At 39.1% G+C, this 24173-nt stretch overlaps 1 protein-coding gene across 1 annotated transcript in view; it reads right to left on the bottom strand.

The window, feature by feature from the left end:
* Positions 1-1470: 1470 nt before the first annotated feature.
* LOC139761490 (tubulin polyglutamylase TTLL5-like) overlaps positions 1471-24173 on the bottom strand; it is a 75586-nt gene continuing 52883 nt past the window's right edge. The window contains exons 6-10 of the mRNA XM_071685752.1: positions 20078-20331; positions 14667-14866; positions 8954-9171; positions 5439-5680; positions 1471-1699 (exon numbers count right to left, since the gene is read on the bottom strand). Of these exons, the coding sequence (XP_071541853.1) occupies positions 1501-1699; positions 5439-5680; positions 8954-9171; positions 14667-14866; positions 20078-20331 (1113 nt within the window). The 3' untranslated portion in view covers positions 1471-1500. The remainder of the gene's footprint in view (positions 1700-5438; positions 5681-8953; positions 9172-14666; positions 14867-20077; positions 20332-24173) is intronic.

The raw sequence follows: 24173 nt of genomic DNA, 5'->3' as shown, positions 1-24173 counted from the left end.
TAATAACCTTGCTCTTATTCACATTTACTCTTAACTTTCTTCTTTCACACACTTTACCAAACTCAGTCACCAGCTTTTGCAGTTTCTCACATGAATCAGCCACCAGCGCTGTATCATCAGCGAGCAACAACTGACTCACTTCCCAAGCTCTCTCATCCACAACAGACTTCATACTTGCCCCTCTTTCCAAAACTCTTGCATTCACCTCCCTAACAACCCCATCCATAAACAAATTAAACAACCATGGAGACATCACACACCCCTGCCGCAAACCTACATTCACTGAGAACCAATCACTTTCCTCTCTTCCTACACGTACACATGCCTTACATCCTCGATAAAAACTTTTCACTGCTTCCAACAACTTGCCTCCCACACCATATATTCTTAATACCTTCCACAGAGCATCTCTATCTTTTCATTCTCTCTAAAATTTAATGATACTCTCTCACCCCAACTCTCATTTGCCTTCTTTTTCACCTCTTGCACCTTTCTCTTGACCTCCTGTCTCTTTCTTTTATACATCTCCCACTCATTTGCATTTTTTCCCCGCAAAAATCGTCCAAATGCCTCTCTCTTCTCTTTCACTAATAATCTTACTTCTTCAGCCCACCACTCACTACCCTTTCTAATCAACCCACCTCCCACGCTTCTCATGCCACAAGCATCTTTTGCGCAAGCCATCACTGCTTCCCTAAATACATCCCATTCCTCCCCCACTCCCCTTACCTCCTTTGTTCTCACCTTTTTCCATTCTGTACTCAGTCTCTCCTGGTACTTCCTCACACAAGTCTCCTTCCCAAGCTCACTTACTCTCTCCACCCTCTTCACCCCAACATTCACTCTTCTTTTCTGAAAACCCCTACAAATCTTCACCGCCTCCACAAGATAATGATCAGACATCCCTCCAGTTGCACCTCTCAGCACATTAACATCCAAAAGTCTCTCTTTCGCGCGCCTGTCAATTAACACGTAATCCAATAATGCTCTCTGGCCATCTCTCCTACTTACATACGTATACTTATGTATATCTCGCTTTTTAAACCAGGTATTCCTAATCACCAGTCCTTTTTCAGCACATAAATCTACAAGCTCTTGACCATTTCCATTTACAACACTGAACACCCCATGTATACCAATTATTCCCTCAACTGCCACATTACTCACCTTTGCATTCAAATCATCCATCACTATAACCCGGTCTTGTGCATCAAAACCACTAACACACTCATTCAGCTGCTCCCAAAACACTTGCCTCTCATGATTTTTCTTGTCATGCCCAAGTGCATATGCACCAATAATCACCCATCTCTCTCCATCAACTTTCAGTTTATTTATATATTATTTATATATCTATTTATATAATATAATATATATATATATATATATATATATATATATATATATATATATATATATATATATATATATATATATCAGCCTTGAAATAAACTACAAGCTGTAAGCTGAACAAGTGCAAACTAATGCCAAACATGAGCTTTATCGTGAATGAACATACTTTGAATGAAATACAGCTGTACTCATAGAAAGGTGTTGTAACCTACCCAAGTTTTTCTTGTTCTTGAAGAAAGCAAGACCTTTAGGCAAAGCACGCTCATAACAGGTGAGACGTTCTAAGGATGATGCTAAACCACTGCTAGACACACCTGATGTTCGACCAGGAGCCACTCTGCCATATCTGTAACATTGATCCAGCATCACTACAAAGTTTGAGGAACAGCTCAATGAGATTGTAAAAAAATCTATTTAATTCATCCATGAGGAACATGAATAACAAAGCACGCTCATAACAGGTGAGACGTTCTAAGGAAGATGCTAAACCACTGCTAGACACACCTGATGTTCGACCGGGAGCCACTCTGCCATTTCTATAGCACTGATCCAGCATCACTACAAAGTTTGAGGAACAGCTTAATGAGATTGTAAAAAAATTTATTTAATTCATCCATGAGGAACATGAATAACCAGTTAGGCTATAAATATCTTTAGGTATTCAGTGCATTTTCTTTTTTCATAAAACAAAACATTTCTTTCAATATACCAAACCATGGCAAAAATAAAGTAGCAAAACTTCATTTCATGTTCAGGTTATCAAAATCAACATTTGGGTCACAAATTATGATTACAAAGGCCGTAAGACAAAATATTCTTTCTCACCATGAAATATAACTATGGTCCACAGCAATCAAAAAACAGTCTGCAAATCCCTCACAATTTGCCAGCCCTTCCGAAGCCAAAAAGTGACAGCAGGGCCCTATGGTGCTGCCACTATGCAGAGGTTGGCTGGTAAAGTACAGATAATGGGGGATGTCAGTTACTAGGAAAGAGATAAGAATTCAGATCCCCATGGATATGCTGTGTCATGGAAAAACAAATTCCTTGAAAGTACACTGGAGAACTTCCTGCATCAACATGTCAGAGAACCTATGAGAACTCGGGGGGATGATATATCATTTCTTCTTGACCTCATCATTAAACATTTTAGTATGGAAACAAAACATATGAAGTTTGACACTCCTATTGGAAAGAGTAGTCTTGAAGAGAATGTTTTTGAATACGTGGTAGTGAAAGATGTAAAGGGGGAAAGAGAGGAGGCACAGGAAGCAAAGAAGTACAGTCGAGGCAACGATGTGGAACTGATCAAGTTCTCTGTGAGTAATGACAGGGTAGGGGAGCTCTATAATAAGAAAATGGACCACTTCTACTGAAGGTTTTATTAAATCAACTTATCCCTGGGGATGGGTGAGAATGAACATTCCCATGTATTCCCTACATGTCATAAAAGGTGACTAAAAAGAGAGGGAGTGGCGGCTGGAAATCCTCCCCTCCAGTTTTTACTTTTCCAAAAGAAGGAACAGAGGAGGCCAAGTGAGGATTCCTTCTTAGGCTCAGTCCTCTGTTCTTAACGCTACCTCGCTAACGTGGGAAATGGAGAATATGTATGGAAAAAATTAAATCTACCATGAAGGGGTCAGAAAATAGGTACTTCTGATAGACATTTGAGGAGGAGGATCAAAATGTATGGAAAGAAAAATGGTTCAACAAGAGATGTCATAAAGCAAGTGAGTTCTGGAACATACTATGAAAGAGATACAAGACAATGCAGCCAGCCATCAAAAGAAAGGTACAGTAAAACAAAGAATGGGTACTGTGAAGTAAGGAGGAGGGAGCAGAAAGATTTTCAAAAAAAGAAGCAGGAGTAGAGAGATTTTCAAAAAAGCAGCAACAAAAAAAGACCACTTAATTAGTCCATGGAACTTAGAGGATGAATTCTTGAAGGTGGCAAGGAAATACATGAGGGGTTGAATGATATATTCAAAAGAGTTTCCACTGCAGAGGAAAATAATGCATCATCATCATCTAGTTGAGAGGAGGATGAAGTCTTGGAATATACGATAATTCATAAAAATGACATCATCACATTATTAAAACCCATATCAATCTAAGGTGGCTGATTCATGTGAGAAACTGCAGAAGCTGGTGACTGAGTTTGGTAAAGTGTGTGAAAGAAGAAAGTTAAGAGTAAATGTGAATAAGAGCAAGGTTATTAGGTACAGTAGGGTTGAGGGTCAAGTCAATTGGGAGGTAAGTTTGAATGGAGAAAAACTGGAGGAAGTAAAGTGTTTTAGATATCTGGGAGTGGATCTGGCAGCGGATGGAACCATGGAAGCGGAAGTGGATCATAGGGTGGGGGAGGGGGCGAAAATCCTGGGAGCCTTGAAGAATGTGTGGAAGTCGAGAACATTATCTCGGAAAGCAAAAATGGGTATGTTTGAAGGAACAGTGGTTCCAACAATGTTGTATGGTTGCGAGGCGTGGGCTATGGATAGAGTTGTGCGCAGGAGGATGGATGTGCTGGAAATGAGATGTTTGAGGACAATGTGTGGTGTGAAGTGGTTTGATCGAGTAAGTAACGTAAGGGTAAGAGAGATGTGTGGAAATAAAAAGAGCGTGGTTGAGAGAGCAGAAGAGGGTGTTTTGAAATGGTTTGGTCACATGGAGAGAATGAGTGAGGAAAGATTGACCAAGAGGATATATGTGTCAGAGGTGGAGGGAACGAGGAGAAGTGGGAGACCAAATTGGAGGTGGAAAGATGGAGTGAAAAAGATTTTGTGTGATCGGGGCCTGAACATGCAGGAGGGTGAAGGGAGGGCAAGGAATAGAGTGAATTGGATCGATGTGGTATACCAGGGTTGACGTGCTGTCAGTGGATTGAATCAGGGCATGTGAAGCGTCTGGGGTAAACCATGGAAAGCTGTGTAGGTATGTATATTTGCGTGTGTGGACGTATGTATATACATGTGTATGGGGGTGGGTTGGGCCATTTCTTTCATCTGTTTCCTTGCGCTACCTCGCAAACGCGGGAGACAGCAACAAAGCAAAAAAGAAGAAAAAAAAAAAATCAATCTAAGGTCCTCAAGAAATCTATATGTGGTGTAAGAATGCATGGAGACACTTGCTAGACTAATAAAAATGTTGTTCAACAACTCATTCCTGAAAGAGGTAGTTTCAAAGATGTGGAAGAGAAAAAAAATGTTTTGCTTATACTTAAGAAAGATGAACCAAACGCCATAAGAAAGATGAACCAAAGGCCAGTCTCACTAAAAAGTGTGGTTTGTAAAAGACTGGAAAAGATAATTGCAAACCAAATAAATGACTACTTGAGCAAAGAAGAAAATTGTAATTGAGAAACACAGTTTTCTTTTTTTTTTTGAAAGGAAGTCTCACATAATTAACCCTCCAGACTTCTACAACAGAGCGGGCTCTATATTAGATCAAAACGAGGGATAGACAGACTGTGTATTCTTTGACTGCCATAGAGCCTTTGATGCTGGTACTGTTCCTACAGATAGGAATAAGAAGTGGGCTTTCTCATGCTTCCCTCAAACAGTTCATTTTCAAAGCCTGGATTCTTGACCTCTGTGACTCATTTCTTGTCCATGATATGGCTGCATAAGAGGGTCAGGAGGACCATGCTGTCCCTTAATCCTTTCTTCACTTCAACACTTACACCTCTACCCTTCATTATCATACTGAGGGACCAAGTGACTCTTCTACCCAGTACTAATCTCTATATTCTCTCTCCTTCCATATCACCAAACTTACCCAAGATATCTCCTAACTACTTAAATTCTCTCACCTCTTCCAGTCTTTCTCCCTCCATATTTATAACACTGTTCAGTACACTTTCTTCTTTCACTGTACTGGGTATTGCATAATCTATACTTTCACTCTACTTTCTTTTAAACATTTTCAACTTCAGGTTTCTTAATACCACCCTTACCAAACTATACTCCAAATATATCTAAACACATTCACAATTTCCAGTTCTAATTTTACGAATGGAACAAAACTCAAGAAAAGTAATGTGGTACATCAAACAGGTGTCAATGTTTACATTAATATTCCAAGATTACCTATTAGTACGAGGAATATGTGGATAAAGATGATAATGAAGGACTAAATTCAATGGGCTATCATATTCCTGGAGCCCACCATACAATGCCCATGAATCAGGAGTGGGAAATATACGTGCCCATCCACCTTTTCGTTCATACTCTTCACGAACTTGTCGAACAATGCGCAGCTCCTCTGCACTTGGAACAATTGGGCCACCCCGTGCATACTGGTTTCTTTCATAAGCATCTGTTGAATAACGCTAAAAGACAAAGTACATTAACTTCACATTTCATTATGTATTCTGGTTGCACAGATGAAAAGAACTATATTCACTATACACAAAAGAAATAATGTAGATTTCACATATCAATATATAACAGTATACAATAACTTTTACAGTATCCAACATAACATGAATATCCCATTCAAACTGATGCATTTGTAGATGATTGTGAAAGCATCACCCGGGGCAGAATGTAGGACACAACAAACATGATGAAAGACAGAAAATATATTTCAACACAAAAAGTAAACTCAACTTCTGTGGTTCTCAGTGTTTAAGCACCAAACTTTCAAATAAACTGGCTATATCTCATGATCAATAATTCTAAAGGTTTTTCAACAACAGGTATATTCATAATAAACCAAAGAGTGGTCATCAATATGAATTCTATTCCCATTAAAGACTGCTCTCAAACAGAATCAAAACAGAATCTTGTTTTTACACAAAGAACTTTAAATCTTCTCCACATAAGAACCATGTGATTCTCATAATATACTTATAACTTTTCTTAAATTTTATCTGTACTTCACAAAGGGATTTTCATTCATACTAAAAACATGAGGATAAAGTTGCACAGAACAAATGAATGAGTACAGTTTACAAAGGAGTTCTAGTAGAAAGGTTATCAAATATATTTCATGCTACTTCTTTTACTGAATACATCACATTAAAAAATTAAAAAATGTGGTTGAGAGAGCAGAAGACGGTGTGTTGAAATGGTCTGAACACATGGGGAGAATGAGTGAAGAAAGATTGACAAAGAGGATATGTGAGTCAGAGGCGGAGGGAAGAAGGAGAAGCGAGAGACCAAATTGGAGGTGGAAGGATGGACTGAAAAAGATTTTGAGCAATCGGGGCCTGAACATACAGGAGGGTGAAAGGTGTGCAAGGAATAGAGTGAATTGGAACAATGTGGTATACCAGGGTCGACATGCTGTCAATGGATTGAACCAGGGTATGTGTTGTCCCTGGGGTAAACCATGGAAAGGTCTGTGGGGCTGGATGTGGAAAGGGAGCCGTGGTTTCGGTGCATTACACATGGCAGTTAGAGAATGAGTGTAAACGAATGTGGCCTTTTTTGTCTGTTCCTGGTGCTGCCTTGCTGGAGGGAGGGATGCTATTGCGTATGTGGCTGAGTGGCGACAGGAATGGATGAAGGCAGCTAGTATGGATATGTACATGTATGTGTATATATGTATGTATATGTGCATGTGTGGGTGTTTATGTATATTCATGAGTATGTGGGTGGGTTGGGCCATTCCTCGTCTGTTTCCTTGCGCGCCCTCGCTAACGCATGAGACGGGTTAAGTATAATAAAAAAAAATAATCTCATTAAATCTATGCATTTGCAGCAATATTTCCTGTATTAGTTTTCCCTATCCTTTACCCTTTCACACACTTGAACTCATACCCCTAATCAAATAAAGTAAAACAACTAATTACCTAATACATGACATACATCCAACAACTTATTCCTTTTTAAAACCTTAGGCTATTCTTGAATACCAAGGATTACATGATAATACAGATTGAAACCAATTCATGCACCAACAGACACATCATTGACAACAGAGAAAGTGGTAGCTTCATCATTTCAGAAATAAGTACATCAACTATCTTATCAACCAATTGTGTATAGTAACAGCCTCACTATCAAATACCTCCAAAACCCCGAGACTTACCATCCAACATAAGTAAACACAAATAACTTCATCTAACAGCTGTATAATCCAAAAGTTTCACCATCTATACAGTAGTTGTAAAAAGTAAGTCCTCTGTTTACAATAGAAGTGCATCCCTAGACAATGCAATGTTAGGTGCAGCAATATAAGTTAAACCTATTTTACCAGTGATGTTCGTTGCTTACACATCAGGATGCCAATGGTATCAATCTACATACATCATTTCCTGCCACAAAACTGAATTTCAATTTTCATTTGCTGGCCAAACACAAAAAACATCACCTACATACCTAAACCAAATTGCATTTGAGGGTAAGCTATCCTTTAGTAACTTTGTGTCAAAGAGTTCCATGTAAAGATTACTTAATACCGGTACAAGAGGGGTACCCACTGCCAGACCAATTTTCTGAGCACAGTATTATCCATTAAATTGAAATACACAATCTTTTATAACAATTCTATCAATTCAATGAAAACAGACTTTGAAACAGGTAAACAAATATTAACCAAGACATCAACTAAATATTCTAAGAGGTCATCAACTTGAACTTTTGTTAACTGAAATGAAACATCAAAGAAGCTGACCAGTTCGAAATAAAAACCAATAATGATATCAAGTTTGTTAACTAAATCTACATTGCTCATGATTATCAGAATTTAATATCTTACCCACTAAAGAGCTCAATAAAGAAACTAACCACTTTGAAAATTTATATGTGATGGAGCCCATTGAACTCACTATGGGTCTTGCTGGAAAACCTGGTTTACATATTGTGTCAAGTCCATACATATATGGTAATGAAGGGGGCATAGATGAAAAACATTTGATTAAAGAACCATTATCTTTCAAGATACAGCATACTATAAACTCAGTAAGAATCCTCTAGATGCAATGAACAATAATTCTAACAAAGAATTGTTGTTGTTGTTGAAAGGTGATGGTTCATTGATCAAAAGTTTTCATCTTTGTCTCTTTCATTGCCATATATGCATGGACTTGTCAAAAGATGTAAACTTTACTTTAGAAATTGAAAATAACTGTATGTAACCATTTTTAGGAATGCATGATCCATAGGGATGGAAACATGTTTAAGTTTCACATATACAGAAAACCTACCAATGTATGCTCATACATCCATTATTGCTCAGCACAACAAGACAGAGTTGAATTAACATCATTCCAGTCTATGCTCCTTAAGGCATTATGTATATGCAATCCAAAGTTTATTGATGATGAGTTTCAGAAGATATATCTTATTGGATCCAAGTATCCTAAATTTTACAAAATTAGCAAAAAAATAATTTTACATAGAGTTAAACCCAAACCTCCCCTTGACACCAAACCTTTCATTTCTTCTTTTTAGTGATAACTTTACATTACTTCCCATATTGCTCAAATCCATTGAGCCTGATCAATGGTTGAGAATGAACACTGACATAAAAAGGAATGCAGTGGTTCCACACAACAAAATGCATCACTAAATCTTGATCAAATTAACAACCTGAACAAAATAATGATAATGTGAAAGAAATGGCTGAAAAATCAAGAATAATTTGCATTACTTACCAAAAATGGCAATTTGCGGAAAACAGATGGACGTGATGACATTTTAGCTGTAGAAGGATTCACCAGTTGAATGCCAACTAGTGAAAAGAGGTCTGCAAGCATAGCTGACTTTATTTTCAAATCTAGAGGTTGATCAATGTTCAAGGATGGGGAAAGATTGACTTCCAATACCCATGGCTTTAACTGACTGTCAATTAAAATATCAAACCCATACAGTTCTGAAATAAGGAGAAGAAAAGACAGCATCTTTAATAACCATGACATTCTATCCTGAAGAACAATAACTGAAGAAAATCTTTTCTTAACCATTCAAATTTCCAATGTTCTGCACACTGCATTATTCTTATATCTCTGTATAACAGGCTCAATATTAAAGTTAATACAGTACAACTAAAAATGTGCCTGTCTTTACAATATTCAAGAATACTAGCATATTTGGTTTTCAATATCATAGCTAATGACCATCATACATGCAGTGTCCCTTATAAAAGAGTCCCCTGACATTCAAAACAATGAACTCTGTAAAAATCATAAATTCAAACTGAAAGTGGGAGAGGTGCTATCTATCCACATCTCTAACCCCTGTTCCAACTTGAACTCCCTCTAAAGAGTGGTCACGGCAAAAAAGCCTCCATAACTAAAGAGCTCCAGTGTTGCTTCTAAGCCTTTAGCACCTCACCCTTAACAGGCCACTGGCAGAAGGTAAGTCTAGTGCAGTGTTTGCAGAAGCTTATATCTAATGTTCCTAATGATTACTTCTATCTAATGCTCCTACCAACTGCTTCTATCTAATATTTCTACCTAATAATCCTGCCTAAATGTTCTTACCTACTACTTCTATTTACTGCTCCTACCATTTTGCCAAAAGGCAGGGCTAGCGAACAGCGCTCACCGCAGGAAAATCTAGTTATGAAGAAGGAGCTGCGTGAGTTAAGTGTTGTCAAGTGTTATATAAGACAAGAGATATTGTATGTTTGTGGACAGAATGCCAGTAGTCTACATGTTAGTGAGATAGAAAGAAAAAACAGAGGAGTGTAACTTGACAACCACTAAAATGCTGGCTCACTAAGCAGATGTCACTAACCCTCCTGATACCCAGGTGGGTAGTACTGGTAATATACCTTCCTGGTTGTTGGCTGCCTACCAATTACTACAATAGAGGAAACTTATATATGCTCATGGAATCTGACAAAGTACATAAAACTGTTTGCAAAGATTTCACAGCTTAAACTTCCTGATACAGCAACCTTGGGACATAAGCAATGCCAGACTAAATAATTTTCTAGTCCACGGGTGGTCCATATAGCTATATGGAAAAAAATAATTTTGCGTATCCTGGACAACATAATTATCAAGGTAAGTGAAAAACATGAAATAACTAATAAATAACAAGAGCAGTTTTGTATTACCATGTATGTCCTAGATACCATAACAATAAAAATGCACTCAATCATCACAAATATATATTGACTGGGACCAAATGGTCTTGCTAAAAGTTGATTTATCTATTTAAAGAACCCATTCAATAAAATTTCATGAATTATTTTCAGTAAAGCACAGACTGCAATTTGTAATCATGCATGTATATAAACATAATTTCATCAATCTCCTACACTCACTATATTATTTTGTTCACAAATCAACTTTCAGTATTACCTCCTTATAAACTTGCAATATTTGAGTGAAAGGAAATCAGGCACGGACAGATGTGGGTAAAAATAGAAGTGTATCATGAAAGGTTGGTAATTACTAGTGCTTATGCATGAAACCATGAGAACAATGACAAAGAGACGCAAGCTGTTTTGGGAACTAATGAGTGACTGCGACAGCAGTTTTCATGTAAAAGGTCAGGTATAAGTGATGGATGATGTGAATTCGAAAGTGGGTAATGTTGCAGTTGAGGGTATAATTTACTTTGGGGGGGAGAGCACAGGGTAGTCAGTGACATGAAAAGGGACTAATGACTGAGAGTATCTGGTATAAAACAGAGAAAAATAAATAATGAGTAAAAAAGATGGTAAGAAAAAATTATGGATTATGCACTAACTGATATCAAAGACTCTAGGAACTGAATGTGCTGAAAAGGGTGGCTGATGGAATGTCTGATCACTGCCTGGCAGAGGTGAGGGTGAAGATTTGTACAGGCTTTCAGAAAAGGAAAAATAATGTGAGTGGGAAGAGTGTGGTAACAATAAGGGTGCTTGCAAACATGGCCTATGTAAAGAGATACCATGAATGAATGAGTTAAGAATTGAAAATGGTAAGAGTAAATAAAGCCAGAAGAGTGGGTAAGGAATGGTAGGCATTCATGGAAGCAGTGCTGGCATGTGTGACAGAAGTGTGTGGCATGCAGAAGGTGGAAGATGAGCAGGTGATAGGTAGTGAGTGGCAGGATGATGAAATTAAGTTTTTAGTTTATTTTACCTATGAAATGATTCAGTATTCTCTGTAACCTGCTTTATTCAATCTGTTTCACTGATGACCATGCAACACAACAGTGCTCAAGATTAGTTCTTTCTTTTTATATATGTTCACCATTTCCCACATTAGTGAGGTAGTGATAAGATTAGAGGACTGAGCCTAAGAGGGAAAATCCTCACTTGGCCCCCTTCTCTGTTCCTTCTTTTGGAAAAATAAAAAACTTGAGGGAAGGATTCCCAGCCCCCTGCTAGAAGATCAGTTCGATATAAACTTTAAATACTTTCATCATTCACTGTAAGTCTCCTGCTGAAAAATGCTCTCAACTTCATTCCTCTCTTTATTTGGCTTGATAGCACTATCTTTACAATGCATGCCTTGAATTTAAGTTTTTCGTTAATAATAATTCCCCAAATCTTTAAAAATTTTCTTCACTACATTTCTTTTCTTCTGGGGCCTCCGTATTTATGCAGAGATAGCACTAACTGTCCTATGACAAATTTCTTCAAATTTCTCTTCATTAGATTTCTTCAAATACTCAACTGTACATCTGTAGAAGCTAACCAAATCTCTGTAGTCTTTCTCGATCTACACTGCATTTCTTTACGTACTCTCATTTTTTTCGGCATAACATCTGACCACACTCTCTCCTACTTTCTTATTCATGACCTACACTCTCTCCTTCTTCCTTATTTATGTTATAATTCATTATCCAAAAGGGTGACTGTGATGTTGACTGATTGGTAAGGATATTCAATGTATGTATGAATCATGGTAAAGTGCCTGAGAATTGGTGGAATGCATGCATAGTGCCACTGTACAAAGGCAAAGAGGATAAAGGTGAGTGTACAAACTACAGAGGCTTAAGTTTGTTGAGTATTCCTGGGAAATTGTATGGGAAGGTACTGACTGAGAGGGTGAAGGCAAGTACAGAGCACCAGATTGGAGAAGAGCAGTGTGGTTTCAGAAGTGGTAGAGGATGTGTGGATCAGGTGTTTGAAGAATGTGTGGGAAATACTTAGAAAAACAGATAGGTTTCTATGTAGCATTTATGGATCTGGAGAAGGTTGATAGAGATGCTTTATGGAAGGTCTTAAGAGTATATGGTGTGGGAGGTAAGCTGCTAGAAGCAGTGAATAGTTCTTGCCAAGGATGTAAGACATGTGTATGAGTAGGAAGAGAGGAGAGTGACTGGTTCCCAGTGAATGTCAGTTTGCGGAAGTGGTATGTGATGTCCCTATGTCCCTATGTTTAATATGCTTATGGATGGGGTTGTTAAGGAGGTAAATGCAAGAGGTTTGGAGAGAGGGTGAGTATGCAGTCTGTTGGGGATGAAAGGGCTTGGGAAAAGAGTCAGTTGTTGTTCGCTGATGATACAGCTCTGGTGGTTGATTCGAGTGAGAAACTGCAAAAGTTGGTGACTGGAAAAGTGTGAGAAAGGAGAAAGTAAATGTGAATAAGAGCAAGATTACTAGGTTCACTAGGGTTGAGGGACAAGTAAATTGGGATGTAAGTCTGAATGGAGAAAAACTGGAAGAAGTGAAGTGTTTTAGATATCTGGGAGTGGACTTAGCAGCGGACAGAATCATGTAAGCGGAAGTGAGTCACAGGGTGGGGAGGTGGCAAATGGTTCTGGGAGCAATGAAAAATGTGTGGAAGGAGAAAATGTTATTTCGGAGAGCAAAACTGGGTATGCTTGAAGGATTAGTTGTTCCAACAATGTTAGATGATTACTGTGTGGCCATTGGCAACCCAAGGGTGCACCATTTTGATACCTGCTTCTTTTCCTACATGTCAAAACTTTGGAACCCAAATTCATCTATCCTTTTTTAACCCCTCCTTTCTCTTATATAACTCCCTCTCATCTGCACTCCTTCCTTGAGTCAGATGATTACTGTGTGGTCATCGGCAACTCAAGGGTAGGCCATTATGATACCTGCTTCTTTCCCTACATGTCAAAGCTTTGGAACTCTATCTTCTCATGTCTTTCCCAATAACTATGACCTGGCACATTTCAAAAGAAAGGTCTTTCACATCCTCCAAAATTTGTAAATACTTTCCCTTAACTTTCATTTTTCAATTTCATAATTATCTGTATTTCAATTAAGGCCCAGCCTTGATGTGGACTTAATCCATGACTGGAGCCTTCGTCATGATAAAGTATCATCCATACTCCTTTTTTTCCCTTTTGTCTCACAACTTTACCTCATCATTCCACCACTTAGTACCCTTTCTCACCTGCCCATCTCCCATCTTCCACAGGTCACACATTTCTCTTGCACATGTCAGCAATGCTTCCCAAAATATCTCCCATTCCTCACCCACTGCCCTGATCCCCTAACTGACTCCCTCCACCACAGATGATCCCTTCCACCACAGCTGATCCCCCCTTCCAGTGAAAACGAACACCTCCATCACAGCTGATCCTCTCCATCAAAACCACTTTGTTTACTCTCAACTTTTGTCATCCTACATTCAGTCTCCTGGTATTTCTTTACTTGTGTCTCTTTTCCAAGTTCACTTACTTTTATCACCCTTTTCTATCTAATACTGTTTCCACCTTTCCAAAAACCCATACAAATCTTTACCCTTGTAACCATCAAGTAAAGATCAGAAATCCCACCAGCTGTTCCTTTCAACACATTCACATCTGAGTCTCTTTTTTGAATGCCTAGCAATTAGCAAATAATCCAAACATGCCCTCTTATCATCCTTCCCAATCGCCCTTGAATACTTATGTATGTCCCTCTTTTTAAACCAGTGCTCCCAATTCCAAGTCCTTTTTCAGCACACAACTCCACAAGCTGTTCACCACTCCTATTCACCCCACTGAACACCCTATGTCCCCACATTGCCACATTACCACCTCCTGTATTTAAGTCACCCATCACCAATATCTGATCTCTTCCATCAAACCTGCTGACACACTCATTAAGTTGCTCTAAAACACTTGCCTTTCTCATCCTCCTCCTCATGACCAGGTCAGAAAGCACAAATAATCACAAATATCCCACAAACCACTTTCATTTTAATCCACAGAAGTCTGGAGTTCACTTCTCTTCACTCTTTCAAACATTCCAACAACACTTGGTAAAGAATGATGATGGCTGAAAATGTATATATTTATATTTTTCATTTTGCTTTGTCGCTGTCTCCCGCATTAGCAAGGTAGCACAAGGAAACAGACGAAAGAATGGCCCAAACCCACCCACATACACATGTATAAACATACACGTCCACACACGCAAATATACATACCTATACATCTGAAAATGTATACTACCAAATTACTCACCAAAGCAATTCCGGTGGTGTGGAACAAACATGTTGGTTGCTGTATTCATCTGGTATGAAGCTGCAAGAAGAGACTTAATAATTACGTCCTCAACAGACCGCATCAGTGCACCTGTATCAATTCCTTGACTCTTCAAGTGCCTTAAGAAAGCACTCAGGGACCATTTGTTCCCCTGGTCATCCACTTCTGGGTCTTCATTTCTTTAAGTAACAGAAGGTAAATCAGTGTTAAAAAGTATAAGGCAAGAGTCAACAATCAGCTTGAAATGTTTGCTTACTAATACTATGCACAGTAATCTTATGTCTTTCTGGCAAAGCAGGATATCTTTTGATATACAAAAACTGAGATTTGGTTAAAGGAATGCCTTTTTTCCACTATGCTGGCCTGTCAGCAGTCAACCTAATAGTCCACATATACGTTCCATGTACTTCTTGGTCAATACACACATTCAGAGATTACCAAATCAGACAATGAAACATCTGCTAATGATCATGCCAGAAGCCAGTAGCATTTCAATGTAACTTTGCCATACAACAACCTACTTATTTGCCATTCATCATCTTAGTCCTGAAGCATCTAAAATCAATGGAAGCTGGAGTAGGGAGTGCATGAAGAATGGCAGAAGGAGACTTAATAATCTGGCATAAAAGAGATTACTGCACAATTGGACACAAAAGTTTATTTTCCATTCCTTATATCAAGAAGAGACAATCAAGCCTTTAAGAATAACTCCTCACTTGCCTCCTTTTTCTGTTCTTAATTTTACAGTGACAATACAGGAGAGGAGGTTTTCCAGGTTCCTGCTCCTGCCCTCTTAGTCAACTTCTATGAAACACAGGAGATACATGGGCAGTTTTCTTTCTTCCCCGTTCCCAAAGATAACAAAAGAGAAATGAGCTTCAAACAATTTGACCCAACAGCAAGGTAAACTTTATCAAAAATATAGGTTCTGAAGAACGAAAAACCATTTCTAAAACAATGGCAGAGCCCCAAAAGCATCTAAGAAAGCACTTGCTTTTGGGGTGTTAATACGGTATTTCCTCCTTATGAATCCATGTGAATTCACCCTTTGACCACCATAAAACATATAAGGTATGCAGATGCTTGTTCTTAGTGGTTAAACAACCCTACATTAACCTGCCAAGAAGTGACCTGGCAGAGTGTAAAAAGTCTCCACCATTCATTCAATGATTATAAACATCTGCATAAAACCTATTATCATACAATATTTTGAAAAGGAAAGTGGAGAAAGTATGAGAAGTAAAACTAAATGAATGCTTACAGGATAGAGTTTATTCTTTATTCTTCAAAACCTACATTTCTAACCTAAAGACAGAACTAAGGATATGAAAGCACACCTTCAAGATAAAGAGGAGACTTAAGAACCTTAGATAGGAAATAAAGAAAAGATTACCCTTAGTGATAACTTGCCTCCCATTGGGAGGCAAGTAATTGGGAGGCAAGTAATCACTAAGGGTAATCTGAAAATGGCATACCCAAAATCACACAAAGGAGGTGAACTAGATTTGAACATGTATGCTGACAAACGTGCTTACTTAATGCCAAAGATCCATGTTGCTAATTGTATCCAAAGGAAAGTTTCCATAAGATGAGATGGTCAATGCTCTCTATCAGTGAGCCCAATACAAGTTCCATCTGTACATATCCTTGTTAAGAAAGATATAACCCTAAAAAGCCTACATTTGATACAAGTATGACTGCTGGTAACAGGACTGCAAATGTGCTTGTCCTCATTCAAATTGGAAAGTGCACCATATGGTACTTAAAGATACCTTTCAACCAAAGTAGCAGTAATAAGTCACAAACAACTGTAATTACATCCTTTCTCCAAGATGCTTACATTTACCTCCCTCACCACTCCATCTATAAACACAAACAACCATGGTGATATCACATACCCCTGCTGCAGACCAATCTTCACATGGAGCCATCCAGTCTACTGTCTTCCCACTCCACAACCTTAATAAAATTTTTTCACTGTTTCTATCAGCTTTCTTCCCACACTGTATATTCTTAAGACCTCCCACAAGGCATCTCTATCAGCACTATGCTATTGCCTCTATTTAGTTCTATGAATCACAATAATCTTATCTTGGTGGCAGCCAGAGCACCTGTAAGGAGCATTACTCCAGTACTAAATGGAATGTCATGGCATAGATGAAGTGCAACATACTTCTTGCATGAAGTTTAAAATTCTCACTACATGTAAAAGTGTACACACAATAAATACAAAGAATTAACAGAAAAATTGAAATTTTGTCAATGGTCAAATGAAAATTAAAAGAACACAAATCTAGGAGTGGTGAGAGTAAGTGAGCTTGGGAAGGAGACCTGTGTGGGGAAGTACCAGGAGAGACTGTGTACAGAATGGAAAAAGGTGAGAACAATGGAAGTAAGGGGAGTGGGGGAGGAATGGGATGTATTTAGGGAATCAGTGATGGATTGCGCAAAAGATGCTTGTGGCATGAGAAGAGTGGGAGGTGGGCTGTTTAGAAAGGGTAGTGAGTGGTGGGATGAAGAAGTAAGAGTATTAGTGAAAGAGAAGAGAGAGGCATTTGGACGATTTTTGCAGGGAAAAAATGCAATTGAGTGGGAGAAGTATAAAAGAAAGAGACAGGAGGTCAAGAGAAAGGTGCAAGAGGTGAAAAAAAGGGCAAATGAGAGTTGGGGTGAAAGACTATCAGTAAATTTTAGGGAGAATAAAAAGATGTTCTGGAAGGAGGTAAATAGGGTGCGTAAGACAAGGGAGCAAATGGGAACTTCAGTGAAGGGCGTAAATGGGGAGGTGATAACAAGTAGTGGTGATGTGAGAAGGAGATGGAATGAGTATTTTGAAGGTTTGTTGAATGTGTCTGATGACAGAGTGGCAGATATAGGGTGTTTTGGTCGAGGTGGTGTGCAAAGTGAGAGGGTTAGGGAAAATGATTTGGTAAACAGAGAAGAGGTAGTAAAAGCTTTGCGGAAGATGAAAGCCGGCAAGGCAGCAGGTTTGGATGGTATTGCAGTGGAATTTATTAAAAAAGGGGGTGACTGTATTGTTGACTGGTTGGTAAGGTTATTTAATGTATGTATGACTCATGGTGAGGTGCCTGAGGATTGGCGGAATGCGTGCATAGTGCCATTGTACAAAGGCAAAGGGGATAAGAGTGAGTGCTCAAATTACAGAGGTATAAGTTTGTTGAGTATTCCTGGTAAATTATATGGGAGGGTATTGATTGAGAGGGTGAAGGCATGTACAGAGCATCAGATTTGGGAAGAGCAGTGCGGTTTCAGAAGTGGTAGAGGATGTGTGGATCAGGTGTTTGCTTTGAAGAATGTATGTGAGAAATACTTAGAAAAGCAAATGGATTTGTATGTAGCATTTATGGATCTGGAGAAGGCATATGATAGAGTTGATAGAGATGCTCTGTGGAAGGTATTAAGAATATATGGTGTGGGAGGCAAGTTGTTAGAAGCAGTGAAAAGTTTTTATCGAGGATGTAAGGCATGTGTACGTGTAGGAAGAGAGGAAAGTGATTGGTTCTCAGTGAATGTAGGTTTGCGGCAGGGGTGTGTGATGTCTCCATGGTTGTTTAATTTGTTTATGGATGGGGTTGTTAGGGAGGTAAATGCAAGAGTCCTGGAAAGAGGGGCAAGTATGAAGTCTGTTGGGGATGAGAGAGCTTGGGAAGTGAGTCAGTTGTTGTTCGCTGATGATACAGCGCTGGTGGCTGATTCATGTGAGAAACTGCAGAAGCTGGTGACTGAGTTTGGTACAGTGTGTGGAAGAAGAAAGTTAAGAGTAAATGTGAATAAGAGCAAGGTTATTAGGTACAGTAGGGTTGAGGGACAAGTCAATTGGGAGGTGAGTTTGAATGGAGAAAAACTGGAGGAAGTGAAGTGTTTTAGATATCTGGGAGTGGATCTGTCAGCGGATGGAACCATGGAAGCGGAAGTGGATCATAGGGTGGGGGAGGGGGCGAAAATTTTGGGAGCCTTGAAAAATGTGTGGAAGTCGAGAACATTATCTCGGAAAGCAAAAATGGGTATGTTTGAAGGAATAGTGGTTCCAACAATGTTGTATGGTTGCGAGGCGTGGGCTATGGATAGAGTTGTGCGCAGGAGGATGGATGTGCTGGAAATGAGATGTTTGAGGACAATGTGTGGTGTGAGGTGGTTTGATCGAGTAAGTAACGTAAGGGTAAGAGAGATGTGTGGAAATAAAAAGAGCGTGGTTGAGAGAGCAGAAGAGGGTGTTTTGAAATGGTTTGGGCACATGGAGAGAATGAGTGAGGAAAGATTGACCAAGAGGATATATGTGTCGGAGGTGGAGGGAACGAGGAGAAGAGGGAGACCAAATTGGAGGTGGAAAGATGGAGTGAAAAAGATTTTGTGTGATCGGGGCCTGAACATGCAGGAGGGTGTAAGGAGGGCAAGGAATAGAGTGAATTGGAGCGATGTGGTATACAGGGGTTGACGTGCTGTCAGTGGAGTAAATCAAGGCATGTGAAGCGTCTGGGGTAAACCATGGAAAGCTGTGTAGGTATGTATATTTGCGTGTGTGGACGTGTGTATGTACATGTGTATGGGGGGGGGGTTGGGCCATTTCTTTCGTCTGTTTCCTTGCGCTACCTCGCAAACGCGGGAGACAGCGACAAAGTATAAAAAAAAAAAAAAAAAAAAAAAAATCTAGGAGTCTCTATCATTCCTTGTGTGTCATGTGACAAACACTGTGTGTCATTGTTGTGTGTACAGCAGACTTTAAGTAAAGGAATCGGAACAAACGTGTAAGCTCCAAGTGGAAGGTGAAAGCTGGAAAGCCTTCTCTTCTGTATTAAATTTCTAAAAGATGAAAGAGGAGGAGGAGGAAAGTTAGCATATTTCTTCAAAGGCTCAGTCATCTGTTCCTTGCACTAAATTGGTGAGGTAGGATAAGGTAAGCTGGTATAATAAGTCTGATCATATACCTGGCCTAAAGATGAAGGTGGGTGGGGCTAAAAAAAAAAAACAAATAAGACATCTGTAAGTATCAGGATCCATTTTCTAACATGCAATGTTCATCAACATGTATATTAAGTTTCCGGGTTCTACTGTACAAACATGTTACCTGGATATCTGCTCTGACGTCTAAGATGAAATATTGCACATCCAGTTTTCACAGTTAAAAGATGATCGTACAAAATGTAATAAAAACAAAGGAAAAGGAAACAGAGACAGCAAAACAACAGAAAAGGAACATTCTGAAGTAAAGTATATCAGAATGAAAAACACATGTAGGAAAAAGTGTCTTGTTGTACTGTTCTTGTACTATTCTTTCTGCTATAGTTTACCCAAAAATGTGTTCATATAAAAGAACTAAATCTAAATGATGTAGCTAAAGGAACTTCTTTCCTACCAAGAACATAACTTACTGAACATAATTAGAGTGGAATTTATTAACGGAATAATTTGTCAGATGAATGCAGGGGTTCCACAAATTCTTCCCGTGTTGATACTTGACAGTTGCTAGTCGTACCAAGCCTTCTTCATAAAGATACACAACAAGTGGATCCAGAGATGTGACACCTACATATAATCTCAAATCACACTTGTACCCATCCACTAGCAGAGGAGACTCAATGTAGCGGCACAACAGGGAGGTCTCATCTGCTGGTACCTGATCAACCTGCCAAAAAGAAAGATATTTATGCACAGATGTGTGCGAGATGGTAGAGAGGAGGATGAGTGGTTTAAGGTGACGGAGGATACACAGAAGGGGGAGTGATGTCACCATGGTTGTTTAATCTATTTATGGATGGGATGGTGAGGGAGGTAAATGCAAGGGTTTCGGAAAGAGGTACAATGTATGCAGTCTACAAGAGATGAAAGGAGTCTTAGAAGTAAGACAATTGTGGTTTGCTGATGACACTGCACTAGTGGCAGATTTGAGTTAAAAACTGTAAAAGTTATATTCTGAGTTTGGAAAAGTGTATGAAAGGAGGAGGATGAGAGTAAGTGTGAATAAGAGAAAGATTTTCTATTAAAGCTGCAATGAAAACTGGTAGGTAGGGGTGTGAGTTTGAATGGAGAAAACTTGGAGGAAGTGGAGTGTCTCAGATAACTAGGACTGGATATGACGCAAATGGAACCATGGAAGCTCAAGTGAGGCAACTGGTGGGTAACGAAGCACTGGTCTTGCATACACTGAGTAATGTGCAGCAAGAGAAGAGTCATTGTCTTTTAGGGCAAAGATAGGGATGTTTGACAGCATAGTAGTCCCACTGGTGTTCTATGAAAGCAAGGTGTGGGCCTTAAACAAATATGTAAAGGATATGGTACACATGTTGAAAATTAAACGCAAGATGACAATGTGTGGTGTGAGGAGGGTTTACTGAATAAATAATGCTACGGCAAGAGAGAAATGTGGTAGTTAGAGGAGTATGTATAAGAGAAATGAAAAGTGTGTGCTGAATGGTTTGGAAATTTGGAAAGGATAAGTGAGGGAGGGATAACTAAGAGGGTACATATATCACAAATGGAAGGAAGATGGAAAAAGGAAAAACCAAGGAGGAAGTAAAAGAAGAGAGTGAAAGATGCTTTGAAGGCTCAGGGCCTGAACATACAGGAAGAAGCACGACATGCAAGGGATAGAGTGAACTGGAATCATGAGGTTTACAAAAGACAACCTGCAAGTAACGGGCTAAACCAGGGTATAAGAAGTGGTCAGGTAAAACCATGGAAAGGTTTGTGAAGCCTGGTTGAGGATGGGGGCTCTAGTTTCAGTGCATTATACATGACAGTTACAAAGAGGATGTGAGCAAATGAGGCCATTTCTTTGCCTGTTCCTGAGGCTATTGTGCAAACACGGGAAATGGTAGCACTGTGTGTAAAAAATTTAAATAATCAGTTCTAGGAGAAAAGACACTTCTGCTCAACTGTAGATCACAAGCTACAATTATAACTTGTCGCGACTTCCTACCAAGCCATCCCTCTGGATAAGTATATAAAGATTAATCCAATACAAATATTCTAAAGCTTAATATTTATCAGCACATTTTTAAATAGGTGACAGAGTTTGGAAAGGTGTGTTTAGGGAAAACGTTGTAAGTAAATGTGAGCAAAAGTAAGGTAAAGAGGTACTGCAGGGAAGAGAAATAGGATGGCTTAAATCCAAGTGGGAAAGACCTGGAGGAAGTGAAGTATTCTGAGTACCTGAAATTAAGCACAGCAGGAGGTGGAACCACAGGAGCTGATATGAGTCATGGGGTGAAAGAGGGAGATAAAGTCCTTGGTACATCAGGAAGTGAGTTGCAGGAGAGGTCACTGTCTGTGTGGGCAAAGTTGGGTATATCTGAAGATATAGTGGTCAAGACAATGCTGTCTGGACATGAGTCCTGAGATTTGAACACAAAAGAACAGAGAGTAGACATATAATAGAAATGAAAGCCTGTGCATGATATGTGATGGGAGGTGGGTTGATTATGTAACTAACAACAGCATAAGATAGGTGTAATTTCCTATTTGTACAATATGAGGAAAGAGTTCTTTTCTCACTTAGCCCCATCTCTTGATTTTTTTATGCCATCAGAAAGTCTTTGCAAATTGCCAACATTCATTGTCTTCCTGGTTAGTTTATTACAACTATCCACCACCCCAACACCAAACCCAAACTTCTTTACATCCTTCCTAACCAGCTTTTTGTTATGGTCTCCGGGTTCTCTGTTGCTGCATCTCTTGAAGAATTCTTTCCTGTCAGTATCATCCAGCTGATTTAGAAAAATTAAAGGGTGTTATTAGGTCCTCCCTATCTATCTTCTCTCCATAGTGGACAGCTTTATATCTACCAGCCTCTCATGTAGCTCACTTCTCTGTACCCTCCCAATCAGATCTTTGTGATTCTTTAGGTGCAGCGAACAGACATGAAGCATAATCCTTTGTCTGATGTACGTAGTGAATAATTTTACAAATGTCCTTGACCATATATCTAAATGCAATTTTTATATTCATCAGTGGACAATTCTAAAGTGCAGCTCTGTTCGTACATTATGAACATCAGTCATTAGATCTCTTTCACATGCAGATTCCTGTCATTCATTTCCTGCCAGGAAATACTCACACCATGGACTTCTTTCACTTTTTCCCATCCTCATCCCCTTGCACTTATTTGGACTGAATCTCATCATCCATTTATCAAACCAATTTTGAAGTCTGTCCAAATCTCCAGGAAGGCTGATGCAATCAATCATCATCATTGCTTCACCATTCTTTATCACAACACCTTAGCATCATCCAAAAGCATGTTTAGATACAGTCCTTCACCATCAGGCAAGTCAGTGCATACACAAAGGACAGCAGTAAGCCCAAAACTAATCCATGTGGCATGCCACTTTTAACCCCAGTCCACTTCAAGGATACACCTCTTATCTGTGTTCTTTGTTCCCTTCCAATTAGGTAGTCTTCTATTCAGTGAAAAAGCCCGCCTCTTATTCCTGCCAATAGATCCAACTTTTTCAATCAACCTCTAATGTGGAACAGTATCAACAGCTTTCTGACAGTCCAAGAACACAAAGTCCACCAATCCCCCTATTTCATCTAAGATGGAGCTCACCATATCATAGAAGCCTACAAAAAAAATGGTTAGGCATGAGCTCCTTTCCCTAAAACAATGCTGTCTCCCATTTGGAAAGTTTCTCCTTTGCAAATAGTCATTCATTTGCTTTCAGCTTATCTTCAGTTTTTACAAACCACACTTGTTAGTGAGATTGGTATGTGGTTCAACGCAGTTACCCAATTCCCATTCTTAAATATAAGCACAACATTTGCCCCCTTTCACATCTTTACAACTAAACTTTTCATTAATGACTTTTCGAAGAACATTTCTAGTGGTCTTGCAAGTGCCTCCACACATTCTTTCAGCATGCATGGGGAAACTTCATCAGGACCATACGCTTTATATGGGTTAAGTTGTTTTAATAGCCTAATTATGTTACTTCAGTCAATCAATATATGCTGCATGATTTTATCACCCTCCCAACTTGGTAATGCTTGTGCATCACTGTCCACAAAGAAAATGCTTTTGAACTATTATTCAACTTCTCAAATATTTCCTTGTCTAACACATTCCCTTGTCATCTTCAAAAATTCTTCCCTCCAAGTTCCTTAGTAAGTGCAGAAAGTGTAGTCTGACTGAAAGAGATGATCAGGGTGTACTAAAATAATCTGAATATATTGCGGGGATGAGTAAAGAAAGACTTACAAAGAGGATCTACTTTTCAGAAGTAGAAGGATCAAGAGGGAGCACTTATGAGTATCTTTAATGAGTTTGCCTGAGGATGAACTGAAGGTGGCTTTGGGGTACTGACACCTGAACATCCAGGGAGGCAGGAGGCACACATGGGATAGAATAACTTGATGTAGTATATGGTGGGCACTGCAGTGTCAATGTGCTGAACCAAGCCATATGAATCTGTCAAGGTAAACCATGGAGTAGGTTCTAAAGGCTTAGCTGTGAATAACCATCACTGATTT

The sequence above is a fragment of the Panulirus ornatus genome, chromosome 40 (assembly GCF_036320965.1).
Source record: "Panulirus ornatus isolate Po-2019 chromosome 40, ASM3632096v1, whole genome shotgun sequence".
Classification (NCBI taxonomy): domain Eukaryota; kingdom Metazoa; phylum Arthropoda; class Malacostraca; order Decapoda; family Palinuridae; genus Panulirus; species Panulirus ornatus.
Note: the sequence above shows the minus strand (reverse complement) of the source record. Positions and strands in the feature narration are given on the sequence as shown.